Raw genomic sequence first — 20768 nt, forward strand, 5'->3', positions numbered from 1 at the left:
GCTGAGCATCAACTAACCATACACGACACTAAGAACAAATTTTAATGAGATTTTAATTATTACATTAAATATAATGTATAGATACAGTGATTAAAGATCATGAGTCCTTTTTCTCAGACACCATTTGAGCTTTTTCTTCTCTGTATGCTTTTAGAAGTTGGTTTAACATGTTCAGTTCACTGACATGTTTCATGGGGAACAAGGGTGGGAAAGGGTGGCCTTTATACTCCAGGACAGCCATAGCCGCACAGTCCAGATTCTCCCTGTTAGGAATGCGAGCCATGCGTGTATATCCACCCGTTTGATTCTCAAATCTTACCCCCAGGACTTTAAAAAGTTTGGGGATCAAATCTTTTTCCTGAATGGAGAAATATAAATAAACAATACATTATAGATAGATAGATAGATATACAGGTGCTGGTCATATAATTAGAATATCATCAAAAAGTTGATTTATTTCACTTATTCCATTCAAAAAGTGAGACTTGTATATTATATTCACTCATTACACACAGACTGATATATTTGTTTGCTGGCCAATTAAGAACAGGGATACTATGGTCCTTAAACCAGGTACTAGTAGCTTTGGCACTGTGTGCAGGTGCCAAGTCCTGTTGGAAAATTAATTCTGCATCTCCATAAAGTTGGTCAGCAGCAGGAAGCATGAAATGCTCTAAAACGTCCTGGTATACTGCTGCATTGACCTTGGACCTCAGAAAACACAGTGGACCAATACCAGCAGATGACATTGCACCACAAACCATCACTGACTGTGGAAAATTGTCACTGGACCTCAAACAGCGTGGATTGTGTGCCTCTCCTCTCTTCCTCTAGACTCTGGGAACCTGATTTCCAAAGGAAATACAAAATTTAGTTTCATCAGAGAACATAACTTTGGATCACTCAGCAGCAGTCCAGTCCTTTTTGTGTCTAGCCCAGGCGAGACGCTTCTGACGCTGTCTGTTGTTCAAGAGTGGCTTGACACAAAGAATGCGACAGCTGAAATCCATGTCTTGCATACGTCTGTGCGTAGTGGTTCTTGAAGCACTGACTCCAGCTGCAGTCCACTCTTTGTGAGTCTTCCCCACATTTTTGAACAGGTTTTGTTTCACATTCATCTCCAGGGTGTGGTTATCCCTATTCACATATACCACATCTTTTCCTTCCCTTCACCTCTCTATTAATGTGCTTGGACAGATAGCTCTGTGAACAGCTAGCCTCTTTTGCAAAAGGTGTCAATGGTCGTCTTTTGGGACAACTGTCAAGTCAGCAGTCTTCCCCATGATTGTGTAGCCTACAGAACTAGACTGAGAGACCATTTTAATTAGCTGATTAGACTGTGGCACCAGGTGTCTTCAATATTGAACCTTTTCATAATATTCTAATTTTCTGAGATACTAAATTTGGGATTTTCCTTAGTTGTCAGTTACAATAATCAAAATTAAAAGAAATAAACATTTGAAATATACCAGTCTGTGTGTAATGAATGAATATAATACACAAGTTTCACTTTTTGAATGGAATTAGTGAAATAAATAAACTTTTTGATGATATTCTAATTTTCTGACCAGCACCTGTGTGTATGTATATATATATATATATATATATATATATATATATATATATATATATATATATATAGATGGATGGATAGATGTATTGAAGGAAGGATAGATGTATTGAAGGAAGGATCGAAAACTTACCGTGAGCCAGAAATCAGCCATTTTCATAGACTTTTCATTAGTATCTCCCTTTTTAGCATAATCAATCAACTAAAAAGAGAAGAAATAAAAAAAAAACTTTTAAAAAGTCAAAATAAAAACATCATTCTAGTTTTAAAGAGCACATTAAAATCGATTTAAACTTTACTAATTTTCTATTTCCTGTTATCTAATATTTTAAAATGTAACATTTACCAGAATTTCACTATTGTGTCAGTTTTAACGTAACCTGAATATTTCAATAATATTTTATATTAACATATATAGTTGTTGTCTTAAATGTCAAGAATATTTAATTATAATGGAATAGAAATGTGACAGGAGCGCATCTCATGGCAGACAGAGCAGCACAGTATCACTAACAGTTACCAATCTTATGATTTTGACATCATAATCAAATAATAATTCTACGTTAAAATATTTATCAGAATTTCTAGATTAAACAGACGCCGTTTTATTTTTCAATATTTTAGCAAGTCGAAAATACCCGATTCACACATATAGGAATAGCAAGATGAAACTTGAAGCGGGGTTTTGTAACGTTACTTGCCTTTTCAGCGTAAAAGCGAACCTCGTCTGCTCGGGCTCTTGTTGTCTCTATTCTCTCGTGTCGAACCAGACCCGTGAGTATGTTCCGGAGCATGTTGATTCTGGACTCGGGTCCGAGTCCTATCCGACGGGCCACCCGTCCATGAGAAATCAACGCCCGCAGGGTGAGTCGCATTACAAGAAACGGTGAAGGACACTCCTCCAGAAAATAATATCTCTCTGCAACACAACGTTAAAAATATTGGTGGGGAAATCTCAGAAGAGCACTTCTGTGATCAATGATTACATCCACTGCAGATCAACAGACGCATTTATTTCATCCAGAGTATTGTGCGATACATTCAGCTCACAGGGAGAAATGCATGCGTGATGGTACGTCGGTCTGAAGAGTCCTAAATGAAACATAAGATGAGTAAGGTTCCGCTTGCATACATCTGGGATGATTCAATTTTATTGTCATTTATTCAGAAAATGTTTAATCTGCTGTAAGTTAGCCAGTATATATATATTTCTCTAAGCGATAAAGTTCTCATCAAACTCATTTGTGCTGCCAATATTTAGGCTTAAATTAAATCAAGTTGGAAACAGTTTAACTGGATGACACAGGTCTCAGTAAATGATAGAGCCCTAATGTGAGCGTGTTAAATCAGGGTATCTTCCGTCCATTCCAAATCCGTTTCAAATTAAAAAACAGAAAACGAAAAACTCAAGAGGATTCAAGTGAGAGAACATGAATTAAATAACGAGAAATGGAAAAATGGCTCGTTTATTCGTTATTCCATCTAGGTTAACAAACGGAAAATGAGTTTTTGACTTGATTTCTCATTTTGTCGTTTTGGGTTTAAAAAACGGCTTACGGCTTCAATATTTCATTCGCACTTGTGGGCGGAACTGAAACGCTCCTTTCATCTGATTGGTCGGATCGCTCCGCCTTCAACTCGATCTTACATTCTTTCAGAATAAGAGTCTTATAAGAGTAGTGTCTAGAAACCACCGCTCACTGTTAATTAACATAATATTTGAGTCAGATGTTGCTGCGCACATAATTCGTGCTGCTGTGACTTGCAAGTCACGCCTTTAAATTATTTCTAGGTTATAGTATTGTATGAATATTGTCCCACTGTAAATACAGTGCAAATAGTTTTGTCTCCTTGGATAAAAGTGAAGAGGAAATAAAAATCAATAATAGACTGAACAGTTCCATGATAATATGTCTGTAACATTTACCACTCTCATCTTTTAAGTCAAAAGGCACTAGGTAGGTGTGTGTGACATTAATAATTAATTGGGAAAATTACTATAGTTAAATTTATGAAATATATTAGTAATATTCGTTTTATTACATACTAAATTGAATGGTTTTTCTTTTAGTCTTCTTTGTTGGCCTTGAGAAAGCCAACATATATTTGAACATTATTATCATTTATTATGAGAGTAATTGACAACAACTAAAATTTTAATGTTTCACCAAATTTCCTTCTCAAAAAATCCTAGTGACTTTCATAGGATTTTTTGGGGAAGTCGTGGCCTAATGGTTAGAGGGTTGGACTCCCAATCGAAGGGTTGTGGGTTCTAGTCTCGGACCGGATGGAATTGTGGGTGGGGGGAGTGCATGTACAGTTCTCTCTCCACCTTCAATACCACGACTTAGGTGCCCTTGAGCAAGGCATCGAACCCCCAACTGCTCCCCGGGCGCCGCAGCAGAAATGGCTGCCCACTGCTCCGGGTGTGTGCTCACAGTGTGTGTGTGTGTGTGTTCACTGCTCTGTGTGTGTGCATTTCGGATGGGTTAAATGCAGAGCACAAATTCTGAGTATGGGTCACCATACTTGGCTGAATGTCACTTCACCTTCACCTCACCTTTATCTGAGCAATGAAGGTCTTACACTTAATGTCCACTAGAGGGGGAGACAGGATTTCTATTTACGTAAAATGGCAAATAAATACATTAATTTCATGCGTACTACCATGAATATGCCATATCTGTGTACAAGAATAAACTTCACACTTCAAGCTGTACTTTAAAACTTCCCATTCTGGCTTTTTCAACCTACCTCCAAATGTATTTTAATATATTTTTTATTCACACTGGTTTATGCATTTAATGTTTGTCCATCTAGAACTTTTATTTTTCATGAGCTGTACATTTTAAGATGTACTCAGTGTTGATAAATCACATGCACTGAATGTAAATGCTAATGTCAGGACTCTCAGTCCTCCTCTTGGTTGGCCAGTGTCCTGCAAAGTTTAGCTACCCCAAATAAACACACCTAAGCTAAGCAAGGTCTTCAGGATCAGTAGCAATGTCCAAGCAAGTGTGTTGGAACTGAACTCTGCAGAACATGGTTCTCCCGGTTCAGGACTGGGTTTTAAATCTATAAATGAATTTGTACAATTGGGTGTCTGCATGCAGAGGTGTACTTCAGTAAGTACAATGTAAACTGTAATCTATAAAGACAAATCTTCAGATAAGCATTAAGGCCACTGCCTTGAGGTCTCCATCCATTGGTCAAAACAGACCTCGCACCCCACCACACTCCTGCTAGCTGTCAACATTAATTGCGGCTGGTGCCAAATAAAAATTATTATGTATCCCTTGTGCATTGTTCAAATTCACTACCCTTTCGTTGTGTTCGGGATGAAAACATTCACTCAATTAAACTGCTATAAGCATTAGATACATTTTTTTCCCCTAATTTATTGTTGGTGGATGTTTTTTTTCCCTGACTTACATTATAATTACATTTTTGAATGCAGAGCCATGAAACATAATCATGCATTCTTGATTGTTTGTGGTTTTCCCTGTTGGGAAGAGGTAAAATTTGTTATTTTTTACAGTTGATCACTAGGTGGGACCATCAACCCTTTAGATAGGCCTGTGCAAAAAAAAGCTTAGTTTCTGACTTGTATATAGAGTTATGTGGAGTATAACAGCAAATTATATTGTGTGTATGTGTGTAGGAGAGAGAGAGAGAGAGACTTTTGCGCACTTACCTTGATGTATTTGAGAAAATCTAAATGTACACCTCAGCTCTCAGAACTACATGGAGTAAACAAAAGTGTATTTATGCACCTGCTGCCTTTTAATGGTGGTGATAAGTATAGACTAAACAAAAACAGTACATGGATTTAAACACTTGCATGCCATCCTTCTGGTCATTTGATGGTGAGAAGAGCAGCAAGCAATACGAGAAAGGGCTTGACTTGAACCAGAGTTTTAGAAATGATTATGCAGCTTGACCCCTCCAGCGAGTTGCTGCTTATTTGAAGTTGGTATTGCATTTTGGTCCATAATCAATTATGTTCAAAGTAGTTTTTTTTTAATAAGATTTAAAGGTTTTAAACTGGCTTCACCATCAAGAAAAGACAAGCATTTCACACATAGGCCCTCCATTCTTTTCACCATCAAAAGTCAGCAGGTGCATAAACACACTTCTTTTTTTTTTATTGTTTAGTCCATGTAGTTCTGAGAGCATGAGGTGCATATTTGGATATTTTCAGATACATCAAGGTAAGTGAACAAAGGTCTCTCTCACTCTCTCTCTCTCTCTCTCTCTCTCTCTCTCTCAAACACACACACACACACACACACACACTATAATTTGCTGTTAAACTCCATATAACTCTATATACAGGCCAGAAACTAAGCCTTTTTTTGCACAGGCCTAAAGGGTTAATGGTCCCACCTAGTGATCAATTGTAAAAATAACAAATGTTACCTCTTCCCATCAGGGAAAACCACCAACAATCAAGAGTGCATGATTATATGGTGTCATGGCTTTGCAATCAAAAAATGTCGTTATAATGGAAGTCAATGGGACAAAAACAGCCACCAACAATAAATGAGGGAGAAAAAATTAAAATCTAATGCTGCACAAAACTAACAATACATCAAAGCTAATCTACAGTTACTAATCTTTGACATGCCCAAGACTGTCATAAAAGGTAAAAAAAAATATCCAGTCCACAATTACTTTTTATATTGAAAATATGTCATTTTGTGTGTGTTTTTTCTTCCCAAATCAGTGACATAATTTATGAACTTGGTAATTAAAGAGTTAAAATCTTGGATTTTTTTTAAACATTTGGTAGTTTGATCAGGACTGAGGGTGATTAATAGATTTATGCAAAAAAAAAAAAAAAAAATCTTTATCTGAGACATTTTTACAGCATTTTAATTTAGTGGGTGTTTTCATCCCGAACATAACAAAAGGGTAGTGAATTTACCCACAGTATAGTGTTGAGTTTTTGAAAAATTTCAAGCATTTTCCCAAAATAAGTGTCAAAATAAGATTTGTCACCAATCATTCCATTAGCTGCAACACAGAGAAAGTTGTGGCCAAAATAAGACTCAACTTTACCCCCTAGTGCACGAAAACGTCCCCAACAACGCATATGGGGTATTATGTAACAGCAAGTCATTTGTGCAAGTACATTTGACTTGCAGTTTTTCCAAAACTTAATCATTTTTATTTGGTACCAGCTGCAGTAGTTAATGTTGTTTTATATTATACAGCTATCATTGAGCTAAGGTATACCCCCCTACCACACCATCTATCATTGAAGAACCTATGTTACACAGATATGGCATATACATGGTAGTACAAATGAAATTAATGTATTTATCTGTCATTTAAACTTACATAAACAGAAATCCTGTCTCCCCCTCTAGTGGACCTTAAGTGTAAGACCTTCATCGCTCAGATAATGAAAGTCACTAGGATTTTTTGAGAAGGAAAAAGTCTGACCAGTTACAGCGACGAGTCAAACGAGTCTGAAGATCTGAGCTGAATTTGGTGAAACAATAAAATTTTTGTCGTTGTCAAGGCCAACAAAGAAGACTAAAAGAGAAACATCATTCAATTTTGTCTGTAATAAAACTAATAATTCTAATTTATTTAATAAATGTAACTATATTAATTTCCACAATTAATTATTAATGTCACACACACCTACCTAGTGCCATTAGTCTTAAAAGATGAGAGTGGTAAATGTTACAGACATATTATCATGGAAATGTTCAGTCTATTATTGATTTTTATTTCCACTTCACTTTTATCCCAGGAGACAGAACTATTTGCACTGTATTTACAGTGGGACAATATTCATACAATACTATAATCTAGAAATAATTTAAAGGGGTGACTTGCAAGTCGCAACAACGCGAATTATGTCTACATCTGGTTTCAGATATTGCTCTTGTAAGACTCTTATTCTGAAAGACTGAGGAGCCCGAGTTGAAGGCGGAGCGATTCGACCAATCAGCGTTTCAGCTCCGCCCACAAGTGCGAACGAAATATTGAAGCCATAAACCGTTTTTTAAACCCCAAACGACAAAATGAGAAATCAAGTCAAAAACTCATTTTCTGTTTGTTAACCTAGATGGAATAACGAATAAACGAGCCATTTTTCAATTTCTCGTTATTTAATTCATGTTCTCTCACTTGAATCCTCTTGAGTCTTTCGTTTTCTGTTTTTTAATTTAAAACGGATTTGAAATGGACGGAAGATACCCTGATTGTGTTATTATGTAGCCTTATTATGTGTAGCCAGGACTGGAAATGGTGTCCAATACTAAAATCAGTGAAACACACTTTGCAAAAAGCATTGGAATTGGGAATAGGGACTACTGAACAGATATTTAGAAGTTGATTTTAAAATGAAATAAAAATAAAAATAAAAACACTTGTATGTAAATGTAAACATAATTTTTTACAACACTATAAATGTGACCCATCAGGTAATGACAAGTTCTACACACACTTGTAGTCTTCATGCTCACTTGAACACTTGGACCAAATAAAGGAAATACATCATATAAGTAGTCAAGTGGTCAAGTGCAAAGACCGCAAGTGCATGTGGTATTTGGACAATGGGATAAAGACAGTCACTTGCTTTGTTCCTGTTTGATTCAGCAGGTTGAACGAATCAATTGAATGAATGATTCAGTGACTTGCCACCTACTGGCGGTTTCAGTTTCATTTTTAAAGTATAAATTTAGTTTAAATCCTTTTATTTAATTTTTTTCTATATTCAAAACATTATATTTAAAACATTACTCTCATAACATTGTTTTTATAAATTTAAATACTTTCACCTCTGAGTCTCGTTTAACAGTAAATATTCCTTAATTTGTGTTCTGCTGGATTTTTTTATGCTGATTTCATTTGACTAATAACTTATTACTTTATTATTAAATTAAAGTTATTGTTTAATTCAAATTTTAAATAATATATATATATATATATATATATATATATATATATATATATATATATATATATATATATATATATATATATATATATTACACAAAGAGGACATCAAAACATAAAATCTCAAGACAGCATTTTTTTCTTTAGCTGTTATTCAGATTAAGCCGGATAAATAGTTTGAACAGTTTGACAACATTGTTACAGAAACGATACTGACAATTTATATCAATGCCACCAACCATCATTAATCATGTCTTGAACTTTTTTTTTTTCAGAAATTCCTAGAAATTATTTTACCCAATGTCTATTTGACGGCATAACCTTCTACATTATATCCTTTTTATATTTATTATTAAAAATGTTAGAATCAATCAACTTGTATCTGTAACCTTCTGCTAAATTTTTAACATGATATAGGTACTTTGTTGTGTGTTGCTTTTGTAATTTTTGCTAAGAGTGTCATATCTTTAAATATAGACCTGATAAAATACAGCGATTGTTAACAAATATAAATGAAGCACTTGGAGAAAGCGAAATATTTGTAAATGTTTTTTATTTTCACACAGGTTTTTGTCCATGAAACAAACTAATTGATTGCAGATTTGGAGGCTCTATGTGATGACGTATCAGATTTAGTTACTCCTCATGGTGTCGGCGATCCATTGGCTGAACATGCAGACCTTGAAGAAAAGATCATTCAGACAAATCATATTAGTGCTTTAAATTATACTGAATATATTAGTAACAGTTACTAAACAAAAACAACTCTATTACCTTGCCATAGACACCAGGATGATTCTTCTCAGCACAGCCATAACCCCAGGATACGATACCCTGCAGCACACCGTCGCACACCACAGGACCACCAGAGTCACCCTGACGAAGACAAACATAACAAAAGATTATTATTAAGATAGTTTCATATAATATGCATGCAACATGTGTCCCCTTTTCCTCTACCTGACAAGAGTCCTTTCCTCCCTCCAGGTATCCAGCACAGAACATGGTATCTGTAATCATACCAGGATAGGAGTTGTTGCAGTCGGGGTCTGACAGGATGGGGATCTCCAGACACTGAAGCTTGTTGGAATCAGCAGCTGCAAAGAATTGAATACAGCAGCAGCAGAGATGGAGTGAACCGAAGTGCATTGAACATGAAGTGTAAAGGAGTTGCGTGATCATGAATCCTGACACTTACTGGAGCTCATGGTGTTTCCCCAGCCACTGACTCTGCACATGGTGCCAGCGGCGGCACAGCCACTGGGCAGGGCCACAGGCTGCACATACTGATTGAGGGTAGCAGGCTTGCTAAGCTTGATCAGCATGATGTCACTGTCAATGATCCAGGAGTCATAGTTGGGGTGGCGGATGACCTTCTCAGAGGAGATGAACTGTTCACGACCCTCATTAACTACGATGTTGTGCTCGCCCAAACGGACCTCCACACGTCTGAAAGACAAAGTCAAATACTGTTCAGAACAGAGAAAACCAATGAAGTGTTACATGAGCTACTTTAAGAAGACATCACTTACGACTTGTAGCAGTGAGCAGCAGACACAACCCAGTACTCGCTGACCAGAGAGCCTCCACAAAAGTGGTAGCCAGAGTTCAGAGACACCTGCCAGGGCTGGGAATGGGCTGTGCACTCATATCCACCAACAATCTTGTCATCATCCAGAGCAACTACACAAATGAGAGTGTATCGTCAGCATATTAAATATACCTGTAAAATGAGCTGTCAGAGAATCAGTGATTGGAGTCTCTACTCACAGGCAGCTCCAAGGAGCACCAGGAACACCAAAGACCTCATGACTGCTGATTTAACCTGTGCGATGAAGGTCTCCCTCCTCGCTTGGAGTATTTATAGGACTGTCAGCCTATTGATCTATGCCCAAGTGATCTGCCATTGACCAATCAGCTCCAAATGACATATCTGAAGTCTGATATGTAAATAATATCCTGTCATTGTGTATCTATGAAGAGAAAAATCTTAGAAAACTATACATTAGGGCTCCATTGGCAATCTGATGTAACCTAGTGTATCAAGCGTGTATAGAAACAAGATATATAATTTTAATTACTTATATTCTTAAAGGTAAAATGTTTGTTGTAAATTTCTCAAAACATAAAGCCAGAACCTCCTTAACCTACTATAACAGTGAAATGCCACCTGTAATACAGATGTATTTAAATTCTGATGCACAATTGAACACAAAGTTATATTTTTAAACAATGTTTGTAGATTAAACAGAATATAAATCTTTAAATACAGATGGAAAATATGGGTGAGAAGATGGACAGCTGTTGAAAACTTGTGTTACATTGAAAACTTGTTGTCAAGGTCACAAAGCTTAAAACGAACCTATTCAGCAGCACAGCTGCTGGATCTCCCTGGTTCTATCAATGCAATTTTGAATGTGCCAACTTTACATGTTTCTATATTCAGTATGTAGAGAATATTTACCTCAGGCGAATGAAGAATGATAGCATGTTCATCTTTATCTTTGTCTTTCTGTATTGTCCATTCCATAATAACAATTTAGTTTAGATAGTACAGAGCAGGGTGTGAGAAGTAAAAAAAAAAATCATTTAACAGATTGTTACAGTTGTACATTTAATAACACTCACACAGTGGTCTTCAGCAGAGGCCTGTTGCACAAAGCAGGTTTCAGTTTTTACCCAGGTAAGTTCACATTTAGTTTGAGCAAACTCCGAGGTTTCTGGCTCAAGAAGGTGGGTTGGTTTTGAGTGGGTTTTGTTGCCAATGGTAACTTATGATACACGGCTACACTGCTTCTTCTTCTGAACAAAATTTTAACACCTAACGCCTCCTAGAGCTTTAAAGCTACAACCATCAAACTGGGGTCAGACTGGTCTGGCTTAGTGTGTTATGACTTTTCTAACTGATCCGATTTGTTTTTGACTGTTTTTTGAGGGTTTTCATAAACCACACTAAAAAAAAAAAAAAATATCGCATAGACTTTCATTGAAAACTTTTGTACAGTGAGTCTTAGGGTGTATTTAAGCTGTCTATTGCAACAGCAAAGCTTAACAACTCCCTACTGAACCATCTTATGAATCATCTTATGCTGTACTCAACGTCAAGAGACCTTCTCGAAAGGGAACATCTCTGGTCACTGATGTAACCTCTGTTGCCTGAGTAGGGAACGAGACGTTACATTGTGTGTTACTGATGCTCAGATCTTTCATAAACTCTCTTATTCAGTAGAAATCTTCTTATGCCACTCATTGCTGCTTATTTATGGCACTTTCATGTCCCCTTTTATGTGCTCGAGTACCATTGGCCTTTTGCGATGTAATGGCGTTAAGCAAATAAAACTTAATTTTTTGAGGAGAAAGGTCTTTCCCCAAAGCATCATCGCCGTACACAATGTCTTGTTCCCTTCTCAGGAAACTAAGGTTACATCAGTAACAGGAGGACTTTTTTCTTTTGGTTGTTCTTTTAGTGATCGCTATAACCCCTTAATCATTGCCTGTGTTGTATAGCATATACAGTACATGGCAAAGGCATTAAGATAGGGGTGTGATGCTTTTGGGTAGGGCCTTGTTGGTTTTTCAAATATCAACAGCATTTTCCAGAAATGACTTCCTGCACCTTTAAATGTAGGCTTGTAAAAGTACTTAAAAAAATATATTGAGTGTACAATGACAAATATGAATGAAGCACTTCATTCAAAAAAATGTAGTAGTATATATTTTTAAATCCTTTTATTTTAACAGGTTTTTAATCTCCAAAAAAAAAGAAAAACTGATGGACTGCAGATTTGGAGGCTTTATGCGATGACATATCATTACACATTTTTCTCTGGAATGTAGTGTCTAATGAATGCTCTGTAGTATTTATTTTATTGACTCGTGTGTGACCTGAGAGCAGCGTTTGATTTTGAATGCAGGTGAAATGGTTTTGCAGTGATTGTTTGACTTTGATAGAAGAGTCTAAAGTATCTTGAATTTAGTTTAAGTAGTGTAGATGAAACTGTATGTCAAATTTTGATACAACCATCGAGATCCAGCAGCTGTGCTGTTGATTATGTTTATTTTAGGTGATGGACCTTGACAGCTGGTTTCCACCCTGAAACAAGTTTTGATCAGCTGTCCATCTTATCCAGGTTTTGCATCTGTACTTGTACTTGTCCTTGACTGTTTCACAATTTCCAGTTGGAAAACCAGAATTTTTCAACCACATTTTCAAGACAAGGAACAACTTTTTAAGGGGCTTTTTATAATGCTAATCAGGTATATATGATATTATCTGCAATTAGAATGTATTTGTTATAAATTACACAACAAATTTGAAATATCTGAAATTGTTACAGATGTAAAATGCTACTTTTATTAATTCATACATTTAAAAAAAAAAGTAGTTAAACAAGAAATACAAAAATAGACTTATGATTTTGCATTTAACTGATTTTAATTTTCTCATGATGAATAGACTTAAAACAAATTCAGCAGGAGAGATATAATTATGCTGCATGTTCTTTTTTTTCCTACAGTGCATGTGCAGTAGGTGCATATATTCACATGACCTAAAATATGCTATCTAAAGGTTCTGTGAAACACATCTGATCCCAGTGTTATTTCAGATTTTGTCCTTGGATAGTTCCACCATGTTTATTCAAAGGCAAGTGCACTGTATATTACAGTTTTTCTGAATTTCTAAAACACCAAACTCCAATATCTGAAGTAAATTATTACTAGCTTGAATCAATTTGTTGAATAAAGAATGCTTTCTGCTAAAACCTTAAACACGTTCAGCAGTTAGGCTCTATTTGCAAACATCATGCACTCTTTTTGCAAAACTCTTAACACATTCTCATTCATTTAAACACTTATCACACTGTGATGTATTTGTGCTGCAAAATGCTAAACACAAGCGACACACAACTAGAGTCCAGCTATCATTTGCTTTACTGTTTAACTTACAGTGTTTGAGTGTACTGTAACATGCTATTCATTTAGAGTTATATTTGACCTTTTTGGCCTTTGCAGTGGGACTTCAGTTTTTACAAACATTCAGTACTATTCAATATTCAGCACAATACTATTCTTGCTGTACATAGAGTACTGTAGGCCTATACAGTTTTTCTGAATTACTAAAAGACATTTCTTGAAACTATTACTCAATTTATCACAATCTTAAACACAAATCCAAATACTCAAAATAAATTCACAAAACTTCTGACTCTTCCTTTAATATCATACACTCACTGCAAACCCATTTCACTTGCACCCAAAATAAAAAAGTGTTCTCAGATCACACACAAGTCAATAAAAAATAAACACTACAGAGCATTCATTATACACTACAGAGAAAAATAGAAACCCCAGCATCCAGAGCATTACAGAAAAAGTATACTGTATTGAGTAAACAATTTAGCATTTTTGCAAGTCAGAGGTTTCATGAATTTAGTTTGAGTGTTTGAATTTGAGTTTAAGGTTTGGAGAAATTGAGTGATGGTTTAAAGAAATAATAATGTTTGTGTGTGTGTGTTTGCTCTTGTTTTTGTGACATCAGGACACAATTGTGTATAATGACGTGTATGACACAGGTATTACAAGGAGAGGGTGACTTATGAGGACATAACCCATGTCCCCATTTTTCAAAATGCTTATAAACCATACAGAATGAGATTAATTTTTTTTTTTTTTTTTTTTTTTTGAGAAAGTAAAAATGCACAGTTTCCTGTGAGGGTTAGGGTTAGGTGTAGGGTTGGTGTAGGGCCATAGAATATACAGTTTGTACAGTATAAAAACCATTACGCCTATGGGATGTCCCCACTTTTCACAAAAACAAATGTGTGTGTGTGTGTGAGAGAGAGATAGAATTTTATTATTAATAATTATTTTTAAAGAGAGGTGGGCTAGTGGGTTATCAAGAACAAAATAACCCTAAAATTTTAAAAGGCTTCAGACTTCCAAACATGTGCATCCAAATTTGTACTGTAAGCTGGGAAACACCCATATTTTGTTTTTGGGTCAGAGGACAAATCCAGAATAATACTCTTTGTGTAAGGCAAAAAATGTTGAACCAAAAATTCAGTCCTTAGTCTTTACTTGCCATTCTCTAGTTTCCAAGGACATTCTTTCAGAATAGCTTTTCTATTTTTATTTGCTGTTCATTTTAGGATGTGATTCCTTGATGAGTCTCTCCATTAGATCTCATGCAGCAGTTAACCTAAACATGTAGGTCAATTTTTATCAATTTAAACTAGTCTCATCATAAATTTAGGGAAAAGATTGATTCATTCATATTATATACATATATTAATGTAATTTTCTCTTCATCTGTTTGTATGACGTAGGGCTATAAGGGCTTATGATACTCATATGAACCTAGATTTGTTACAGATTAACAGTTTACAAAAAATAACAATAGGCTTAATATTGATGTCGATCAACTTATGTAAAATAAGTTGTTCATTAACATCACCCGTTGTTTTGTTCTCTGTTTTCACTGTTTACACAGAAAGCAAAAGGCTAGTGTTTTAAGCACTCATTTCTTTTAAAATGCCTAGAAAGTCTGTAGATTCTCACAGTCAAATTTACTCTATGAACTTGTTGAAGTTACTCTATGAAGTTTTCATGTCACAAACCAGTTTGTTTGGGTTTTTCTGAAAGTATTTAGTTCATACTTCCACTGAAACACACACACACACACACACACACACTTTTAAGACATCTATTTCCACAATAAAAACACAATTTACCTAATAATATATTGTTGTGTTTTCTGCTTTATTGTAATTATACTGCATTACTGAAGTACTAAAAATTATTTAGCACAGTTTTTTTTTTTTTATTCATAATTTTTTTTTTGTTGGGAGCTGCCCTGTTTGAGAATGTCGAGATATTTCTTCCAGCACTGACTAAATTTGGGTTTTCTTGTTGTGAACTTTTGAGAATTTCTGTTTTTGTTCTTGATTCCAGCTTGCCTTCATTTGTATTTACATGGTCCATGTTATCGCTAATTAACTGAGCATTCACTGTAAGGTAAATGTCTTTCATTTCTGCACAAACACACCTCCTTTCTACAGCATTTACAATAAATTAGCATCATCATTATAGTAGTCATTATAATATATGTATAGTATATTATAATATATTTATTCGCTTGATGCATCTCCCTATTACCACTTTTAAAATGGATGCATTCTCCAGTATCTATAGTGCTCAGAACCAGCCCACAAGATGGGGGAATTCGGCCTTAAAATAACAAACGCAGTACATGCAAATGAACAGCAATGTCATCCGGCTTAATTCATTCTTAGTGAATTCCCCTGCAAGGTTTTCATTTTTGAGACTGGTTGGTTAAGATGTTTTTGAAAAGCACAGTTCATATTGTTACAGTGTTTTTACTAATACTCGGTACATGGAAACAGCATCATATATCTCTCATTTAATTATAGTTTCCGTTGTGTCATGGGGTCAGATATAATACTGCACTGATGATACTTTAATTATTAAAGTGATAATTGCTTTAATTGTTGCTATTATAAGTGGTTTAATTATTGCTATAACAAGTGGTTTAAGGTCTTAGTGAAAGTGTAAAAGGCGCTGAAGAAGTAGAGTCAAGGTATTCATTCACTTTGTGAATTCAAAGTTTCCAAATGCAATCACTTCAGATTTTCCTTGTTTAACTGAAGAAATTCTGGCACATCCAGCTGTGAATTTCATCAGTGCATTGGCAGAGGAAGTCAATGGGGCTGTAGGCATTTGGCAATAAGGCTAGGTAAATCTAGTAACAACAATTATATAGTATTTATTTCCATGTGAGGAATGTCACTGACAGTGGATAAATAACAAGCAACATACTTAAGTAAGAAGAAAGACAATGAAATTAATAGTTAGTCATTAAAAACAGCTTCAGATTAAAATGATGGTGTAAAATCAAATGGGAATCAAATAATTTAGGTTTTAGTTTGAATGTGCATTGGGGTTTTAATTTTTAAGTCTAAGTTTTGTGGGTTATAGATAGGGTGAAAGTGATTTCACTAAACACAACGTGTTCCTGGATCAACATCCTTGAATCACGGTGACCTTATATTTATAATGGAAACAGTTAGATGTTAGGATGGATTAAAAAAAAATGTAAATGAATGTTTACAAATGAGTTATTTTCTTTTAGAAAGGCTAGTTGTATATTGAGGAAAAAAACAGCATGAGATACCCTCGTTTAGTCAATACAGTACAGTTTGTGTTTAGGAAAAAAAATTCTTTGTGCACAGTAGAAGATCATGTATGTTTTTTTAGAGTTAGATGAGACTCATAGTTAGTTGAGACTCTTTAAATTACTTCATTTGCAGATTACTTTGGCCCTAGATCAATTTCAGTGTTTGCAAACAGTGATGGTGTTTTTGTGGGTGGAGCCTATCTGGGGGCAGAAAATGCAGTCCATGCAAGCCATGGAATAAAATAATACAAAAGGAAATTCTGAGTTTAAATTTCAAAATTCTGACGTTTTTCTTTCAATTCCGAGATTATATCTCTCAATTCTAGTATGAAAAATTAACTTGTCATTCTCTCTTTTTCCCTCCGCTTAGAATCATGAGTTTATAACACCGCACTTTTCCTCAGAATTGACAAGCAATTGTTGAGTTGAATCAAGTTATAAAGTTCAAACTATGAGATAAACTTTTATTTGCAAGAAAAAAAGTCAGAATTGTGAGATAAAATATGGGACATATTATAAAATAAAAAGGACATCCAAAAGCACAACAATACTTTTTTTCCATCTTATTTCATGGATTTTACCTGTTTCCCTCCACCACAATGCATGCAGCTGCAAGTGACGTAACTGTGACTTCTACTCCAAATATGTCAATAGCAAACATTTTTATCTTAAGCGATGTACATTTAAGATTTATATTAGATCCGATTTTATATTGGATCAGGTTTCCGGAGGATTAAATTCCACAGCTGAGCTTTAGAGTCCCACAAATCAATTGGTTAATTGTTGTGTTTTGTGCTTAACATTGAACAAAGCCTCTTGTGATTTGATTGTATTTCAAATACTTTCAGTTCTTCAAGGGCGCACATCTACAGTAGTTGGTTTCTGTGTCTTTAAGATTTCTGAGAACAGTGTGCAGATCTGGAATACTGTTTCCACCTGCTTCTCTTTTTTTCCCTCTTGCAGTTGTTTCAGTAATTCTGCATCTGAATTTCTCTCAAACCATTTCCTGCTTTCATGTTTTCTGTTGTTTCAATGGCTGCATACAGGTTGTTTTTTTAAGATCAGGTTTGGGTTTATGTAAAGGTGAGCTGCAATAAATGCACATGGAAACTGCATGTTAGTGAGATCCTGTTGATTGCTTGCACATATTATATATCTTTGTTTGTACTCTCACAGTACAAAGGTGCTTCAAACTGAGAAAATGGTGATAGACCCTTAATGTCGCTGTGTTTAAATGTGGGTTCAATTGGGGGGGGGGGGGGGGGGGTCACTGCAACACTTGTTAATTGTACACAGTTTATTGATTGGGGGCATCACATGAAACACACTGAAATAAATTCCACCAGTCCAGTTTGTGTAATGATAAGTGACAAATTCTGCTCTATTCTGATAATAAACAAATATTAAATCTGGAGCATGTTTGTGTCTTCAGGGAAATTTGGTCAGAAGGAAGTTCTTGAAAAAGGACACACCCTGAAGTCTATGAAACTCTCCTTCTGCTCTTAACACAGCTCATTTGGTTTTGTAATGAAGCTGTTTACTCACTTCTTACTTACCAAAGGTAAGATAACTTTCTATTGCATTATATATTAGGAACTTTAGACTAACATTAACTTACTTATTGGAGATAAAGTCATTTTACGTATATTTTAAATAATTTTGTTGAGAACTGTTAAATTTGAGCTGTTTATGTCTTAAGACTTAAATGGCTTATTCCATACTTTCTTTTGTAATAATACCGATCATTCATTTTTGTTTTGTTTTGGAAGAAATAAAATCAAATATGATTTGAATCAGTATATTCAAAGATTAATAGGCCTACTGTAAACTAAAACTAAAACAAAATAAAATAAAAAATAGTTTATGTTTTTATGGAATTAAGAAATGGATGCAACATGTTGCTTTATGTCTTTCAGATCAGATATGAAATGACCATATCAGTGAGTTGTTTGCCTGTGTGACTCAGTCCATCTACATGTTGCAGTGGACAGTACTGAAGCTTCCAGAGGCTGAGCAGAGAATTCACTACTCACAGCGGTGGGTGAAAAATACATAAATACATTATATATTGCATTTAGATATAATATACATGTTTTAATCATGTAACTTACATCATCCTTATATAAGGTACTTCTATGTGCTTAACACTGTTAATTTATTATAAATCAAATATGATTTCATTAATTTATTATTACATTATAGAGCTACCATGACAGATTTGGTAAATCCCTACAATGAAGAGGATTGCATCAGCCAGTCATCTGGATCATCATCAAGTTCATTACATTCATCCAGCACAGAAGAGACTAAAGACAAAAAAGCCCATTCACCACGTACTAAATATCCAACAATCAGTCCAAGAAATATGCTGCGAAAACTGGAAATAGCTGAGAAAAATGTTCAGACGAAATGTCCTGACGAACTTAAAGAAAGCGACAACAAAAAGCCAGAGGAAGGGGACAAAAACAGTAATGTTTATCTGGTTTCCAGAGAGTTTGTGGGCATGTTGTCTGAGTCCTCAGCGAACACAGAAGATGCGGACTCTCTTGGCTCAGCATTAGAGGGAATTATTGATTCTCTACCTTCAGAAAAATCAAACAAACTAAAAAGTAAACTGACGGAGTTCGAGAATGTTACACTTAACATTGCTATAACCGGGATGACAGGGGCAGGGAAGTCTTCCTTCGTCAATGCCCTCAGAGGCCTTCCTAATGATGATAAGAACGCAGCTCCCACAGGAACAACTGAGACCACCATGAAGCCCAACATGTACCCACATCCCTCCATGCCAAACGTGAAGATCTGGGACCTGCCAGGAATTGGTAGTCCAAAATTTAGAGCAAAGAGGTACCTGAAAGAAGTCAATTTCCACACATATGACTTCTTTCTTATAGTGACCTCTGAAAGATTTAAGGAGAACGACATAGAGCTGGCCAGAGCGATCATGAAGAGCAAGAAGCTTTTTTACTTCATTCGCACTAAAATTGACAATGACATTCGTGCGGAATCACACAAGAGAAACTTTGATGAGCGGATGTTGCTCGAAAACATCCGAGAGGACTGTAAGGCGAACCTACTAAAAGTCGGAATACCCAGAATATTCCTAGTGTCTTCATTTAACTTGGAGAAATATGACTTTCAGAAGCTGATCAACACCCTCGAAGATGAACTTCCTGAGAACAAGAAATTTGCTCTCATTCAGTCTTTGCCCGTTTATTCTCTTGAGGCCCTCACAAAGAAGATAACATACTATAAGAAACTTATTTGGCTAAATGCCTTTGCAGCCGGGGTCGGGGCAATAGCTCCCATCCCGGGATTGTCACTGGCCTGTGATTATGGCATCATAAAGAATTTTTTTCAGCAAGTTTTTTTGGGCTTCGGCTTATCAAATCAGGCCCTAGAGTCCCTATCAGAACGAGTGAACAAACCAGTGGAGCAACTAAAAGCCGCTAAGAAATCACGCTTCAAAGATGGATCCACTGAGGATATTGTGATAGATATGCTGTCTAAACCAACGATTGCGATAACCAAGACACTGGGGACCATACTGGCTCTGCTGCCAGGAGGAGCTCTACCAGCAGGAGGAACGGCTGTTGCTTCAGTGCACTACCTGCTTAATATGGGACTGAATGAGATGGCAGAAGACACCAAAAACGTGCTTGCTGTGTCACAGCTTGCCTAATATGCAGAAAAATCAGGCTTACAAATCATATAATGTTTCTGTTGTTACAGAAGATGTGTCATTTGAAAATAAATAAAGTAATCATACAAATAATAATAATACTCTTCTTTTGTAATTATGATTTTATTATGATACAATAAAATAATAAACTGAAATGTGATCATTAAATTAAAACATATTTTGTTATACAAATGCAAACTACACTTTCTTATTTTGCCAGTTTCTTTCATTTGTTTCTATGTACATACTCTATGTATGCTGGATTTGTAATTTTGGTAAATAATAAAATACTTGTTTAAAGGATTTATTTATTTATTTCATTGGTTTGCAACTGTATCAGACATATAACTTGATATATATATTTATATATTTATATAAAATAATGTTCTGGTCAATATAAAGTCAAC

At 35.4% G+C, this 20768-nt stretch overlaps 3 protein-coding genes across 3 annotated transcripts; 1 reads left to right on the top strand and 2 right to left on the bottom strand.

The window, feature by feature from the left end:
• Window positions 1-35: 35 nt before the first annotated feature.
• On the bottom strand, window positions 36-2670 carry LOC128030661 (39S ribosomal protein L17, mitochondrial-like). The gene is made up of 3 exons (XM_052618465.1): window positions 2272-2670; window positions 1704-1772; window positions 36-358 (listed from the first exon to the last, which is right to left on the bottom strand). The coding sequence occupies exons 1-3, from the start codon at window positions 2443-2445 to the stop codon at window positions 98-100; spliced, it is 504 nt and encodes a 167-aa protein (XP_052474425.1). The 5' UTR covers window positions 2446-2670; the 3' UTR covers window positions 36-97.
• A 6351-nt stretch (window positions 2671-9021) lies between these two features.
• Window positions 9022-10415, bottom strand: LOC128030659 (trypsin-1-like). The gene is made up of 6 exons (XM_052618463.1): window positions 10256-10415; window positions 10018-10168; window positions 9684-9934; window positions 9446-9582; window positions 9260-9361; window positions 9022-9165 (listed from the first exon to the last, which is right to left on the bottom strand). Exons 1-6 carry the CDS (start codon window positions 10293-10295, stop codon window positions 9118-9120), a joined length of 729 nt encoding a protein of 242 aa, XP_052474423.1. The 5' UTR covers window positions 10296-10415; the 3' UTR covers window positions 9022-9117.
• Window positions 10416-18593: 8178 nt separating this feature from the next.
• LOC128030643 (interferon-inducible GTPase 5-like) lies at window positions 18594-20561 on the top strand. The gene is made up of 2 exons (XM_052618439.1): window positions 18594-18716; window positions 18882-20561. The coding sequence occupies exons 1-2, from the start codon at window positions 18655-18657 to the stop codon at window positions 20359-20361; spliced, it is 1542 nt and encodes a 513-aa protein (XP_052474399.1). The 5' UTR covers window positions 18594-18654; the 3' UTR covers window positions 20362-20561.
• The last annotated feature ends 207 nt before the right edge of the window (window positions 20562-20768 follow it).

The sequence above is a fragment of the Carassius gibelio genome, chromosome A16 (assembly GCF_023724105.1).
Source record: "Carassius gibelio isolate Cgi1373 ecotype wild population from Czech Republic chromosome A16, carGib1.2-hapl.c, whole genome shotgun sequence".
NCBI lineage: Eukaryota > Metazoa > Chordata > Actinopteri > Cypriniformes > Cyprinidae > Carassius > Carassius gibelio.

What these genes read in the sequence shown, in the direction of transcription:
- LOC128030643 (XM_052618439.1), top strand. Translation starts at nt 18,655, where the DNA reads ATGTTGCAGTGGACAGTACTGAAGCTTCCAGAGGCTGAGCAGAGAATT. An exon ending in AGAATTCACTACTCACAGCG is followed by an intron (nt 18,717 to 18,881) that starts GTGGGTGAAAAA and finishes ATTACATTATAG; the next exon opens with AGCTACCATGACAGATTTGG.
- LOC128030661 (XM_052618465.1), bottom strand. Translation starts at nt 2,445, where the DNA reads ATGCGACTCACCCTGCGGGCGTTGATTTCTCATGGACGGGTGGCCCGT. An exon ending in TTCGCTTTTACGCTGAAAAG is followed by an intron (nt 1,773 to 2,271) that starts GCAAGTAACGTT and finishes TTCTCTTTTTAG; the next exon opens with TTGATTGATTATGCTAAAAA. An exon ending in TGGCTGATTTCTGGCTCACG is followed by an intron (nt 359 to 1,703) that starts GTAAGTTTTCGA and finishes TTCTCCATTCAG; the next exon opens with GAAAAAGATTTGATCCCCAA.
- LOC128030659 (XM_052618463.1), bottom strand. Translation starts at nt 10,295, where the DNA reads ATGAGGTCTTTGGTGTTCCTGGTGCTCCTTGGAGCTGCCT. An exon ending in GGGAAACACCATGAGCTCCA is followed by an intron (nt 9,583 to 9,683) that starts GTAAGTGTCAGG and finishes AATTCTTTGCAG; the next exon opens with CTGCTGATTCCAACAAGCTT. An exon ending in GAGGAAAGGACTCTTGTCAG is followed by an intron (nt 9,362 to 9,445) that starts GTAGAGGAAAAG and finishes TGTCTTCGTCAG; the next exon opens with GGTGACTCTGGTGGTCCTGT.